Source organism: Cyprinodon variegatus, unplaced genomic scaffold (assembly GCF_000732505.1).
Source record: "Cyprinodon variegatus isolate N-32 unplaced genomic scaffold, C_variegatus-1.0 Scaffold433, whole genome shotgun sequence".
Lineage (NCBI taxonomy): Eukaryota > Metazoa > Chordata > Actinopteri > Cyprinodontiformes > Cyprinodontidae > Cyprinodon > Cyprinodon variegatus.
In genome coordinates this window covers 12,219-26,196 of record NW_015150886.1, presented here as the reverse complement: position 1 = coordinate 26,196, position 13,978 = coordinate 12,219, and the positions used below count along the sequence as shown (strand labels likewise).

Sequence of the window (13,978 nt, the reverse complement as noted above, 5' to 3'; positions counted from 1 at the left end):
TTTTTGATTCCAAACAGTGGGACCTCATTGGCTGACTTTATGCAATGGCTTTGGCTAGACAACAGCATGAGGGAGGCTGAGCCACAATTAATGGCTTCTATTATGCAATGTAAAAACATATTTGGCCTTTTGGGAATGAAAAAGAAAGCTCCTTATAAAAGTGGAAGATTTTCTTTTTCAACTGCTTTGCAAATTCACTGAATTAAATTAATTAATTTAATGGAAATCAGTTCAGTACACTAAATAAGTAAATCTTAGGGGAACATTAATAATATAAAACTAGTAGTTATATTTACTGACATTTTTCAAAGTAATCAGTTTCAAATATTTTTTAAGAGGGAACCAACTTATTACATGTTAGATTATATGACTTTTCCATTAAAACCATGTTTGTGGAGCTTATGCTAAAAGCCGTCCCATCAACAGATTTTCCCACCTGAGCTGTGGATCTTTGCAGCTCCTCCACAATTACCATATGCTTTTTAGATGCTGCTCTGATCAAAGTTCTTCCAACCAACCAGGTTTTCTCTAAAAGGGTTAAGGTCCATTTCTCTTTTTTTTTTATTCTGTAGAAACTCTACTTTCAATCCTAATATAATCTTAAAAAGTGAGAGAATTTTCAGTGTTGGTGAATTATTTTATAATTCAGTGGATTTTCCAGTAACCTTGTTTCGCTGGTGTCATTATAGGAGAAAGTGACAAGGAGATAGTAGAGCCATCAAATGTTGTCATCTCTTCAGCATCAGTGGCATCTTCATCCTCTACAGGAGAAATTGAATCACAAAGGACAGTTATGGATTAAACATGTCATCCTTCCTTTACCAGACAGTTCTTCAGATGGTTAGGTCTATACCAAGGTGTTTACAAATCAGCACTGTTAGCATGACAGAAAACATCAAGATAACAAAACAAGCTTCAAAGATCTATCAAAACTGTTCACTTAAAAAAAAAAAAATCCTTATTAAGAAAAATAAAGGTGACACTCTGATGTGCAGTCAGACAAACATTTCTCCTGTAGGAACCTGATATTCCTGTGTGATTTCATTAACGAGCCACGAAGAGTTGGATGAAACTGAAAGTCTTTGCTGCTCATTCTTCATAGTCTTGTGAGCTGACTTCCCAGCGCAGACTGTGTCCCAGCGGTTAGATGTAGGAAACTTCAAGGTTCAGCTAACTTGCTTCAAGATTTTTATTTAACAACAGGCTCATTTAGAGGCACATTTAAATATCTGAATTCCATTTAAAATCTTTCTCAGTAAAGTAAATAAATTAATTGATATATGATCGAACCAATCAAATATTGGGGTTTCTATGATAGTGGCCCTATTCCCACCCACTTACTTTGAAGTTGACAGTTTAAATCATTTCATGATGAGTCTGTGCAAAGATGCCATGAAATAAATAAATGGAAAAAAAGGATAGTAGAATGCATATGTAAATGACTATTATTCAATTAGATAAATTCAAATCTAGACTTAATCATTAAATGGCGTTTCATTATTTGATGATTTAATAGTGAGCGGCACCGTGTTGCAGTTTGTAGCACTGGTGCCTTTCAGCAAGAAGGTCCTAGGTATGAATTCTTCGCTAAGTTTGCGTAATTTGGTTCTTTCAGGTCAGTCCGCCTTCCTCCGACAGTCCAAAAACATGACTGTTAAGTTAATTGATCTCTCTAAATTGCTCTTACGTGTATGTGTGTTTCTGTGTTGCCCTGCAATAGACTAGCAACCTGTCCAGGGTGTACCCTACTGTTCACCAATAGACTGCTGGAGATAAGCACCATGACTCTGACAGATATGGGGAGGTAGATGGATGGATTCTATGGTCCAGTTTTTTATTCTATTATGGATTTACACCTTTAATTTAATTAATATTTATTTAATGAATAATTTCAAAAGCTTCATTAAATAATCACGCCCGACATGGCCTTGGTGTCAGTGTTCATACAAGGCCGGCAAATTCACTAGACCTAAACCCCACCAACAATATCCAGAGTTTAACAAGAAGATGAGAAAGAAAAGCCCCTAATCCAATGGCCATTATTCCTTGATAGAGCAACTGGTTCACTCCTCTATGTTACACAAGTCATGCAAAAGGACGGGGCCTTTTACAGTTGCTTTTCATATCTCTGCTTCTGCTCCCTGAACCCCAGTCGGCCTCGGCAGATGGCCACTCACACTGAGCCTTGTTCTGCTGGAGGTTTCTTATTGTTAAAAGGGAGTTTTTCCTCTCCACTGTCACTACAAGCATGCTTAGTGTGAGGGAGTGCATCCGAGTTAATGAGTTGCTGCAAACAACTGGTTTTCTTTAGAAAAATTTTTTAAAAATTCTTTAGAAAAATTTGAATCAATTTGACTGGATGATCTGGTGAACTGTAAAGTGCCTTGAGATGACATGTGTTGTGAATTGGCGCTACATTAAAAAAACTGAATTTAATTGAAAAGGCACAGTGAGCAAGTATTGAGTGTATATGCTGTAGCCTACATGGACAAGCATCTGTAGTCCATACTAATCAGAAATATAATAATTACATCAATCTACTGACTCTTCATATGTTTGACATGTTAAAAACTAAAGTGCTAAAATACATATTTTAAATATTGCACTTAATTCAAATGCACCCGTATATTTAATAAAACAAAGAAGAAAGAACACACCAGATCACTATAGTAATAATAAATATGTATACCTTCTTGGCCTTGCTGCTTTCTTTCAACCAAGCTCTTATAATCCTCAAGCTCCTTTTCTGAGAGATCATTGAAAGGGTTTGGTGGAAGAGAGCGGGTGAGCTCCTCATCTTCAACGATGAAGGCCTGGAAGAACAAAAATTATATTTTAATAATGTTTTCTGTTTGTGCTCAGACGTCATAATTTCCTGTTTCTAAATCAGACCGAATCAGCCTGAGGTCAGAATTCAATATGGCCTTAACAAAGAGATCATAAAATCCAATATGGCTGCCATTTGAATGAAACATGGTGATAGCCTTCCTGGTGAATCTATGGCCGTTTCTCAATATGTGTACTTGTACGTTCTCGTGTGCTCATGAAAGGTCATCAACCTCAGCCCTAGTACTGTTCCAATTCACAAGATCAGCAGACCGAGAACAGATAAAGTCTCCGGATGTTGTTCTTGCCCCTCCCTATTTACAGAGTATGCATCAGAGCAGACTTGTCCGTTCTTGAGATTGATAGCTGTCCCAGCATGCAATGCGGCAGCAGCAGCAGCTTTCAATGGAGCGCTCCATTGAAAGTTAAAAGTTCTCTTTTCTGTTGCTGTTGTTCAACAAAAGTATGTTTTAAGATCATTTGAGCTGAGAATATTATACTTCAAAGCGTCACTATATGGCCCATTTATCGATTTTATGTGTAATTTAAAAAGAAATGTCCCGAAGCTGAGAGGACCGCAGCAACCAGTGGACCTCCGAGGCTAACTGCAGCCAGGGCTAAACGCAGCCCGTCTGCAGCAGCCCTCTCTCGGCATAGCGTGTGAAATAACGCTGGCTCTAATGGCGATTTTTTTGTTTTATTTGGCAAAATTTTTATTTGATTTGCTTTTATCTGACTGTGTTCATTCTTATTCCCCCACTAAATGAAAAAAAAAGGAATAATTTATTATTATCTAGTGACTATTAATAACAGGAGGTGAAATGCAGCTCTAGACGAGTCGGGCATGTGTTGACGTCATGAGACCGCTTCTGTTCCAATTTATTTATATTTATATCCATATTTATTTTGCGTACTCCTGTTCTCACCAAGTCCAGACTTTCCTTTGTTCTTCTAAAGAAAATCCGTACTTGCGTTCTAGTGAATTGAGAAACGGCATATCTGAACTATCCATGAGAACTTCTTCTCTCATCATATAACCTTTAATAGATCAATGGAGTACTGCCAGAAAAGCAATGCTACATAACAAAAAAATAGTGGTTAGCTTGTAATGCTAATAATAGTTAGCCTTAACACTATGCACAGCTACTGATAGAAGCTCTTGGCTTCCACACTCAGTCTCTGAGTGTGGTAGTCTATTCATTTCACGCTCCTGTCTTACTTTTAGAGAGTTTAGTAATGATTCAGCTCATGAGAGGAGACCATAGATGAGATATTTCTAAAATAATGTTTTGCCAAATGATCAATGTCTTTATCAAGTCAACAGAGTAAAGCTTCAATTTATTTCTTTTTCCTCCAGCTTTTATTGTCGCTAAACTTTCACAAGTACATAGGAACAAAATTAACTCTCTGCATTTAACCCATCCCCTTGGGGAGCAGTGTGGGGTAGAGACAACACTTTAGCAAAAACATATCATGGTGTTTTATTTTTCAAGCTTTAATTAAGTTTACAAAAAACTCTATGGTGTGACAACAAAGAATACATGGATCATGTTCACTACTGAGTATTTGTTGTCTATGACATTTTCTATTTTCATTAAAAATAAAATTTAATTGTATTTTATTTTTATTGACTATTGGATAGGACTATGTCGTTCTGTGATGATGGAACTATGGTGTTTAATGTGTATGAGGAAAGGACAAAATCTAGTAAACTATAGTTACACATGTCACACAGATTACATGTATACTCACCGGTCCTGGTTTGGTGTCCACTACAATGCCTGCCAGTAATTGAGATTTTGGTCCTGGAGTCATCTGATCACCTCTGTGCTGTTCCTTTATCTGAGAAGACATTTTGAAAGAAGTTTTTTTTTTTAGCACAAAACTAAAAAAGTTGAAAAATAAAGCGGTTTCAAAAAAAATAAAGCGGTTCCAAAGGCATCCATCAGCTTTATAAAGATCCTTTAAGATACTTTGTAATGGTATGTTTTGGGATTTCATGCTTGCCAAGGATGTGTCACTAGATGTTTATATTTATAAAGCTTGTCAATATTAACGATATTTTGCATAATTTTCTAAGTAAATTACCGTAATCATCAACCTCTCTTCTCTTTGAAAATGTCAAAGATTCATTTTTTTTTAGCTCAAGCTAAGATCTCTGAAACCAGATTCTAACAGAAACCCCTGGCCACAAAAAAAAAAAAATTAGCCGAGAAAAACTTCCAATTTTATTTGAGGGGAAGAGAGTCTCTGAGATGCTTTAAATCATTGTATGATTTTTCCTCTCTCTGAAGCTGCCCTTGAACTAAACAGTTTGTGGACTTAGCTGAAAAACATGGGATGCCAAAATCAGGATTAGATGTGCTGAATTATTCAGTTTAAAAATTGATCAAGTGGATTATTTGTTATTTGGGCTAATCTGTTTTATATGAATATTTGGCTGCTTAGAAAAGCTATTTTATCACAACATTAAAACACAGAGGGATCTGTAGAACAAAAAGCCTTTTTCATTGAGGCATTTTGTATTTTGTAATGGATGAATATTTTTTCTATGTTTATCAATGTTGTAATAAGTGTTTGGGTTTATTTATGTGTGTTCTTATCTGTGTTTAAGTGTTCTCTGTTTCTGCTGATATGCTATAGCACGGAAGGCAAAGGCACCAAGACAATAAAAAGAAGAGCAAAATATATCTACAGTATATGAGAGAGTATTTTACACATCTTGAGCATGTCCGGATTTTGCAACTATAAAAACTTTTATGTACTTTGTTGAGATTTTATGTGATTCAACAACACAATGCACTGCCCAGCTGTTAAGTGGATGAAAAAAATGATTTAAAAAATCTGAAATACAGTATCTACGGCGCTCATGTCTTTAGCCTTACATTTTACGAAGCGGCATTTCTCTGCAGGTATAGCTGTGGGTCTTTTAGGATTTGTCTGTATATACACGTGTGTATGATATGTGGATGTTCAGCCACATTAAAGTCTTGCCATGGATTATAAATCAGAGTTAATCAAACTTAGACTGACCGGACAATGTAAACAACTGGCTTCTTTGAGAACTTTTTCTTTTTAAAATATGTGATTTTATGTCACAATCGTAGTAATCTGGTTCTAAACTGTTTCCTCTTGTTAGTCCTGGCTTGGAAATTTAAACCCTCTCCTTTTCTTGACTGATATGTTGAGTTTATGGCGTTAACTAGTCTGGCCGGCTAGATTAGTGTTCTATCTAGCACATTCCATGTGCTTTGTTCCAAACCATTCTGGTTTTATGTTAAACTTTGCCTATTAGAAGGAAATCCCAACCTGAACCTAAGTGTTTTTTAATCACTGGCCATTATTAAGCTTAATTTAATTTCCCCTTTAGTCTGATCTAGCTAAACCTGCTTTAAATATCTTCACAGCTTTATCCCCGACCAGTCTGCTGTGTTCCTTGTTCTCCTGAGGATGCTTGTTCACTGATGTTCTCTGACAGGCCTTTGAAGCCTTCATTTAACAGCTGCACACTAACAATACATTCTTCACAGGTAGATTCTGTAAACCAATTAGGTGACTATAGAAAGAAATTGTTTGTATCAAATTTTGTTTAGCAATTTCCTACTATGGGAGCAGGACACAAATTCAAAACATCTAAACTAAATAAAAATCTTGGGCCAGTATGTCTTCATAATCCCTGTTATTTACTACTTCCTGCTGATCTATACCTTAAAGAACCAAAGAAAAATACTTTGAAGCTCATGTCTTTAATATAGAGGAAAAAACTTTTTTTTTTCTAAATATGTTAAAAGATTAACATAGCAGATTTGTAAATAAATATTAATTTAATGTTAAGTAAGTAGGTATAAATATAATCATTTTAATATTGAGATACTAATTTAGATTTAGGTTTTTGTAGCTGCTAGTATTTAAAACATTTTTTTTCTTGACAAATTAATTAAAAAAAAAACAAAAAAAAAAACTATTGCTTAAAAAAAAAAAAGAAGAAGTCCATGCTTCCTTTTATGGAATTTTTGAAAAATGTTTTGTAGCAACGCCTGTACAATATTTTGACTGGTTTGGTTTCTTACTTTTTAGACTAGAAAATAATGTAATATAATTCAACATTGACAATCATAAATTAACATGTCCGATCTGTGTGTTGTTATAATGACAATGATATTCTTAAACTGTCACAGAATTTGATTTTGTGAAGCAAAAACTGACCCGGTTCCTCTTGTCCAGAACCTCTGTAGGATTGGTGTTAAGTGGGACAAACTGGTTAGGATCCTCAATTTTTATCGGGGTCCCGACGCTGTTGCCTGGTTCTGACGACTTCATCCACTGAAAATAGTCAGAATAGATTTATTACAAAGATTAAAGAGAATTATCCAACAGATGCTTATTTTCAAATCAACCACAAGAGGGCAGGCTTATAAAAAGAAAACCTACTAAGACCAATTTGCTTCTTGAACCAAAGCAGAAGCAAAAATTTTATATGAGACAGTGTCTTATGAAAGATGGACATTTAAAGTCAGTGTACCATGATTTTGGTCCGTGGGCTGACATCCCCGCTGGGTGACTGTTCAGGAACATTGACCTTCAGGTAGCTGTTGGGTGAGGTGAGCCACCTGGTTCTCTCCCTCTGCTGTTTCTGTGCCATAAACTTGAAGGGGCTGCGTAAACCCAGCTCACTGTCCTCTGGCGGCATCGCTGACACCGTGGCGGGGATTTCCACATCGTTCTTAGAACGCGGCTTCTCACGGACAATCGGGTTCCGGTATGAATAACCTGTTCTGTATCCCTACCAGGTCACATTAAGAGAGACAACAAGTGGCTTAAAATATGCAGGGAAAATGGAACATACCTAAACTATGAAGGGCATAGTAGCCCTTCATAGTGTAGGCAATATAATACTTAAAATTGAAAATGATTCACAGGCCAAAGATCTGTTTCCATTTAGCTTTTAAATGTTTAAATAGACCAACACATTAACAAACCATTTTAATAAATGTTGCCAATTTAGGCGTGAAAAGTTCATTGTGTTAATAACACAACAAAAGGACAGAGGGAGAAATAGCTATGGGCACTTCGATAATACAAAGCGTACACTGAGGCTGCCTGTGTATCATTCCCAGCAAAATAATAGATGACTGGTATTTTTCTAGGCAGTATCATAAGTTATACACAAGAGACACGCCTACATATGGCCTTTAATGCAACAGAAAAAGCATGATGTTGTCACTCCCCTATCTTTCGGAGCCTGAAGCACAGTTTTAAGTATCCCTGAAACCTAAAAATATCTAAAATACTGAAAAGATCATTGAAAAAATCTTCCCTCTCTTACATGCAAAATTTTTGAAGGCTATAGCTTGATTCACACCCAGAGGGATTTAAGTTTGGATTGCTCAAAGCTGTCTTTTAAATATACGGGAAAACTCCAACAGGTGACGAGAATCAGGCCCTGTTAACCTTCCTAAAACTGACAAACCAGCCAATTAAAACTTTTGAAAGGGCGAATTATATAAAGCATCAAAATGCAAATGAGCGATATACAAGTCTATGCTGCTAGGGCGGCTTGAGCTGATATATCACTCCCTATCGAAAAAGTTGTTACTGACAGAGAAAGATTTAATTATTTCTATCCATTGCAGATTTAAGTTTAAAGCAATCTCTTCATTTTACCAACATGCTTCTTCTGACTAAGGTCGTCAAAATATTCCATATTTTGCTGCAACAAATACTAGAAAAGTGAATATTGAAAATACGATCATTTCACATCAAAATCCACATAACTGGTCCATCTATGTTTGTCCAAAAGGTCTGACCAAAACAATGAGCTTTATTTCTTTAGTATAGTATAATTGATACCAAATCAATAAATAAGGATGGCAAAGTAGATAAAGTGCTCTTTTTTTGTCTCATTAAGAAATAAAACATCAGCATTTTTATCCATGATGTTTTTACCCTGAGCAAATAATGATGCTTATAACAGTAACTGATTTTGGTGCTTTTCTTCGTTCTTGTTATGATATAGTTCCTTTTGAAATCAGAATCTGTAAGTTGGTATTGGCTCTTTAAAGCCAATCTAGAATTGTGAATGGTTTATTTAGTCATTTTTCTTTGTTTGAAAAAACCAATACAATCAACCTAATTTATTATTCTTTCAGCAAAGGCCTTTTGCTTATGATTTATTACCTTCAAAACCAGCACACTTCCTCCTCCGGTTCAAAAGGTCAGACCACCAGTTAGACTTACTGAACTATTTTCACTCTGCAGTTTTTAAAAGTCTTTGAAGAAATGCCAAATCCAAACAGACTGGACTAGAGCCGTTCCAATAACCGATTGTGTGGTCTGTGGTTCTCTGCCCACAGCATGCCTTTCCATCTGAGAGCTGTGATCGGGTGGATGAACGGTAATGACTCCGCAGAGTTAACACAGCTGCACTCTCCTGCAGCAGAAGCAGCTGTTAGCAGGAAGCCCATTCAAACAGACAGCCTGACATCTCAGATGTCTGCAGAACATTTCCATAATCAGTGTGGTTGAAATAAAAGGGGGGGCTGCTATAACCCTACAGAAATCCTTACAGAGGAATCAAAGATCACAAGCCATCCTGAAAAGGCCTCAATAAACGTTACAACTCAAAAATACAAACAAAGTCCAAGAGGTATAAGGAAATGCAAACAAAAGACAATATCATAAAATCACACACGTTATTTTAGAGTAGATGAACAAACGCATATCCTCTTTTCATTGTGTTCTCTAACCCAGAGGAAGCACCTGATTAGAGAACAAAGAGGTGAAAGTTGACTCACCAGGTTGTCCAGCATTCTCATGAGGGACTCGAACTCAGCCTCGCCCACCTTCCACTTGACCTCATTGTCAATGAGCACGCCGGCAGCAGCCACTCCCTGGGTGCGGGGTTTAAACGTCTCTCTGTCCAGGAGCACAAGGTCGTCCACACTGCCTGAACACCTCAGAGAGTTCACCTAAACAAAAAATTTTCATAAATCTCCATATTTTAGAACTCACATTTGAAAAATACCATTAAAGCAACTCCTTCATACAGAATCCCATGAACAGGTTTTGTTCATGCAAAAACATGCTTTTGTAGACTTATACCTTCAAACATCTCAGTGTTTATTATTCATTTAAAACATAAATGGGGGGAGTAGTGGCCTAGTGGTTAGGGCATAGAACTTGGAATGCTGAGGTTCTGAGTTAGAGCCCCAGTCCAACAGACTGCCTCTGCAAAAAGACCCTTAACCCCACATTGCTCCCGGGGCACCGCACAATGGCAGCCTACTGCTCCCTTAAAGGATGGGTTAAATGCACAGAGTTCATTTCGTTGCTCTGTACTTGTGACAGTGTAATGACAATAGAACAAGAGAGGAAGGACATTTAGACAGCAGGAAATGAAGTCTGGAGATACATTAAGGACTGAAGAGTGGACACAAAGAAGGACAAAAGACAGTTAGCTTAGGTAGGACACAAGGAAGGAAGGATACAACATTTAGAAAGTGGAGGAAGGATTAAGTCAACAAATGCAAATATCTATTTCATCCTCTTACTTTCTGGTTTCATGCTTGTCCAGATGTGGAAAGGAATAAAGTTTATTTCCAACATCTTTAAACTTTATGTCTGTAGAAACCTTGACTTCAGATTTCAGACTTAAGCAAAAAAAGAAGAAGGAAACTCAAACAGTAGAACAGCCTCCTCAATCACATATTTGACTTAGATTTGCTTGGAGATCCTGCATGCCAGACATCATCTGGTGTGCTTCTATTTCAGGCACTGCTCTATCTTCTGTCTGTCACATTTAGCAACATATGAATAACAAAAACAACCAGATCAAAGAGTAGGAAGTATGAGTAAAGGTAGATTTTCAGGTTTAAATCCACCGAACAATGCACCTATTCTTTATACAGCAAACGTTAAATAATTAAGAACATAACTTAATTACCTGGATGTCACAGGCTTGCTGCGAGTGGTACACATAATGAAAAGCTTCCTCCACTGTTTCTCCTAAAGCGAGCAGTCCATGGTTTCTCAAAAGCATCACCTGAAAAACAAAAATGGAAAAAATCAGTGAGAAATTACTTTAGAGTGAAATTATATACACACACAAAAAAAAAGGTCTTTGATCAACTTTAAAGCTGTTTAAAATCACAATTCTGGAGAACCATGTTGTGCCTTCAGAGGCTCTGTGCACCAGCAGCACATTCTGCAAAGTTGCTATCATAGCATTTGCAATGTACAAATACTAAAAGGGCAAACATCAACAAAATCAAGTTTTTATAAAATCAAATGCAACTGGCTCTAACAATATTAGATTTTAAACATTTAATAGTCATATTATATTCATATACATTATATATATCATAACATCATAACAATCTGTTCACTGCTCCTTATACTTATTATATTTTACTATCTATCTATCTATCTATCTATCTATCTATCTATCTATCTATCTGTCTGTCTGTCTGTCTGTCTGTCTGTCTGTCTGTCTGTCTGTCTGTCTGTCTGTCTGTCTGTCTGCTCATCCCTCTATATTTTCTTAAATACTTAAAGACAAAAAATAAGCTAATACTAAAAGGTTTCAGAGCATGGGCATAAATAAAGTGATCATGGGAAGGAAATGGTAACACAGATAATATATGATAAAAAAAAATACAATTGTTGTTAAACTGATACAAATGTTATTAGTTAGAAAACTGTTATCTGTATCATTATCATTTTATCATAAAAACAAAAAGCTTAAATTAAACATCTACCCACACTTTATAATTAAAAATGTGACCTTTTTTGTTAGACAAATCTTTACATCAGTTATGATTAGAAATGATATACTTTAAATAATGATGTTCTTTAAGATACAGTACACTCTTACTGTACTTTTCAAATTATAGCTGTTTGGGTGTTGTGTATTTTCTTTAAACATTTAAATATTAGTTTTCTGGAAAGAAAAGGGGGCTTAAGCCTTCTTTAAGCCTGCTAACCAGCAGTGTGCAGAAAGGGAACAATGCTGTGTTTCTCTATGCTCCATAAACAGGCTTTAAAGTGGAACACTTCTGGACAGTTTTAAAGCTGCAACTTTTCAAACTACCAAAATTTGGTTCAGTAATCAAAGCCTGTCTTCTGGCAAGTTGTCATATGATTATAAGCGTTTTATCAAACATTTGTAGAATCCCTTGTGCGTTGGCATTATGATATAATAAGACTGCCTTATGTTAAAGTGAGCAAGCTGTTAATGAGGTGCTTCAGTTTGGCCGTACCTTGGCAGTCGGGCCCAGAGCTTTCTGAAACTCCACCTTCTCCTCTTTATTATCAAGGCTGCCATAGTAACCAAAGCAGCTCACGTCTCCCAGCAGCAAAGCCTCCTGGGAAATGGGCAGGATTCCACATTTCATCGAGGACACCTGTTAGTGTGGGATGAAAACAAGCGAGACTGTGATGCAGAAGCATCTAAACAGAGGCCCTGTTATTTTTTGCTTTCGGGCACAAATAAAAATGCTGGTTTTATAGCGATGCTCACAGCGTGCTCTGCATTTTACAGCGAGGCTTCAAAAGAGGTGATAAAATTACATCAGAGAGACTCTATACCTATACCAACAAGCCATGCAAGAGGTTGGTTTTATTTAAATCATGTTTTTCTCCAGTTTTATATATATAAAAAAATACCCAACTACTTTTAAAACTTGACAACAGCGTAGTGTACTTACAGCAGCTGTAGCTGGGCTGTGTATATGGATGATGCATTTAACATCGGGGCGCATCGAGTAAATGGCAGCATGTGGGGCAAATCCAAATTGGTCAAGGCCCAGATCAGTGGAGCCCTGGTCCACAACTTCACCAACTATGTTCACCTTCACCTACAAGCAATGAGAAAAAATGCAAATTTTAAAGTATTGGAGCTCAAACAATCCCTGAAAGTACAACATAAACAGAAACCCACACAAAAACAACCACGCTGGTAAATATTTGATCCTTGTTCTGTTTTACTTTAAATTTCTGTGAAGGATTGCTGTGGACGGAGACAGTTTATAAACAAAAACCCTTGTATATGTCTTGGTATCTCTGCAAACAGTTGTGTTATGTCAACAGCTTAATTTATAACCCCAGCATCATGTGTCTGTGAATGCTCCTCATAACGCCAGGAGCGGTTTCCGATCTCTGATCAGGGATAATAAACCACTTTGTTTTAATAAACGAAATGCATGTTGTTTCAAGCAGGAAACACTTGTTCATAATAATAAAATGCTTGACAGTGTTTATAAGCAAAGTCACACACAAGGTATATAAACCTCGCTCAGAACTGGACTAAAAGGAACCTTAACAGTTGATTGACCAATACTATCTGTATGACATACTGGACAGTTGTGCTTGAGAGCTTACATACACTCCCATTTAAGAAAGTGATCGATTTAAAGTAGTACTTCAAATAACAAAAAAGTTGAAAATTTATAATAAATAAGAATTAACTAGATGAGAATTTAGTTAAGTAAAATAATGATTTTCTATCTTTATTTAAAAAAAGAAGAACAAAAACGGTCTCAGACAAATTAAAGCACCTTGCTCATGAACTGTGAACCAACATAGCTGTTAATAGGTGCAGAAATCTGACTGAACATTTCCAGAACATGAAAATCAATGAAAAATTGAATTCGATGTCATGGTTCCCATTTTTTTATATATATATATATATATTAGGGATGGGACGATTTATGAAAACCGTCCGAACCGTTCGGTTCGACTGTTTCGGTTCGGTTCGCGTGTGTTTTGTTCGGTTCATGCGCTGCTCCTTTTTCTCATAGGCGAAGCGTTTACACTCCAGAGCAGTAGGTGGCGGTACTGCGACCAAAGCCAACCGCCAGTAGTAAACAAGAAGAAGAAGAAGCAAAGCAGCGTAGCTGGGTGTAGCAGGGAAAAAAATCAGTTGTTGTGGAGAATTGTGTGGGTACGGCGAGTGGGAAATTATGCTAACAGCAACATGACCAACATGTCATGCTAACCCCGAAATCCCTCATACTCCATCAGCAACCCCGGCTCCGCCCCGCTGCGCTCCAGACTGGCTGCTCAAAGCAAAGCCTACAGCCTCCACTGTGGCTCCCGTCCCCTCCCCTCTGACTCCCTTGAATATGGTAGAGGGCATGCGCGAGATGATTAAATT

The 13,978-nt window shown here is 36.9% G+C and overlaps 1 protein-coding gene across 7 annotated transcripts in view; it reads right to left on the bottom strand.

Moving 5' to 3' along the window:
* LOC107093580 (gamma-adducin-like) overlaps window positions 1-13,978 on the bottom strand; it is a 25,888-nt gene that overhangs the window by 2,176 nt on the left and 9,734 nt on the right. For all 7 annotated transcript variants that reach the window (XM_015388729.1, XM_015388730.1, XM_015388728.1 and 4 more), the window contains 9 exons: window positions 12,531-12,680; window positions 12,084-12,227; window positions 10,769-10,867; window positions 9,621-9,794; window positions 7,349-7,609; window positions 7,033-7,149; window positions 4,579-4,668; window positions 2,690-2,813; window positions 666-761 (listed from right to left, as the gene is read on the bottom strand). In XM_015388729.1, the coding sequence (XP_015244215.1) occupies window positions 666-761; window positions 2,690-2,813; window positions 4,579-4,668; window positions 7,033-7,149; window positions 7,349-7,609; window positions 9,621-9,794; window positions 10,769-10,867; window positions 12,084-12,227; window positions 12,531-12,680 (1,255 nt within the window). The remainder of the gene's footprint in view (window positions 1-665; window positions 762-2,689; window positions 2,814-4,578; window positions 4,669-7,032; window positions 7,150-7,348; window positions 7,610-9,620; window positions 9,795-10,768; window positions 10,868-12,083; window positions 12,228-12,530; window positions 12,681-13,978) is intronic.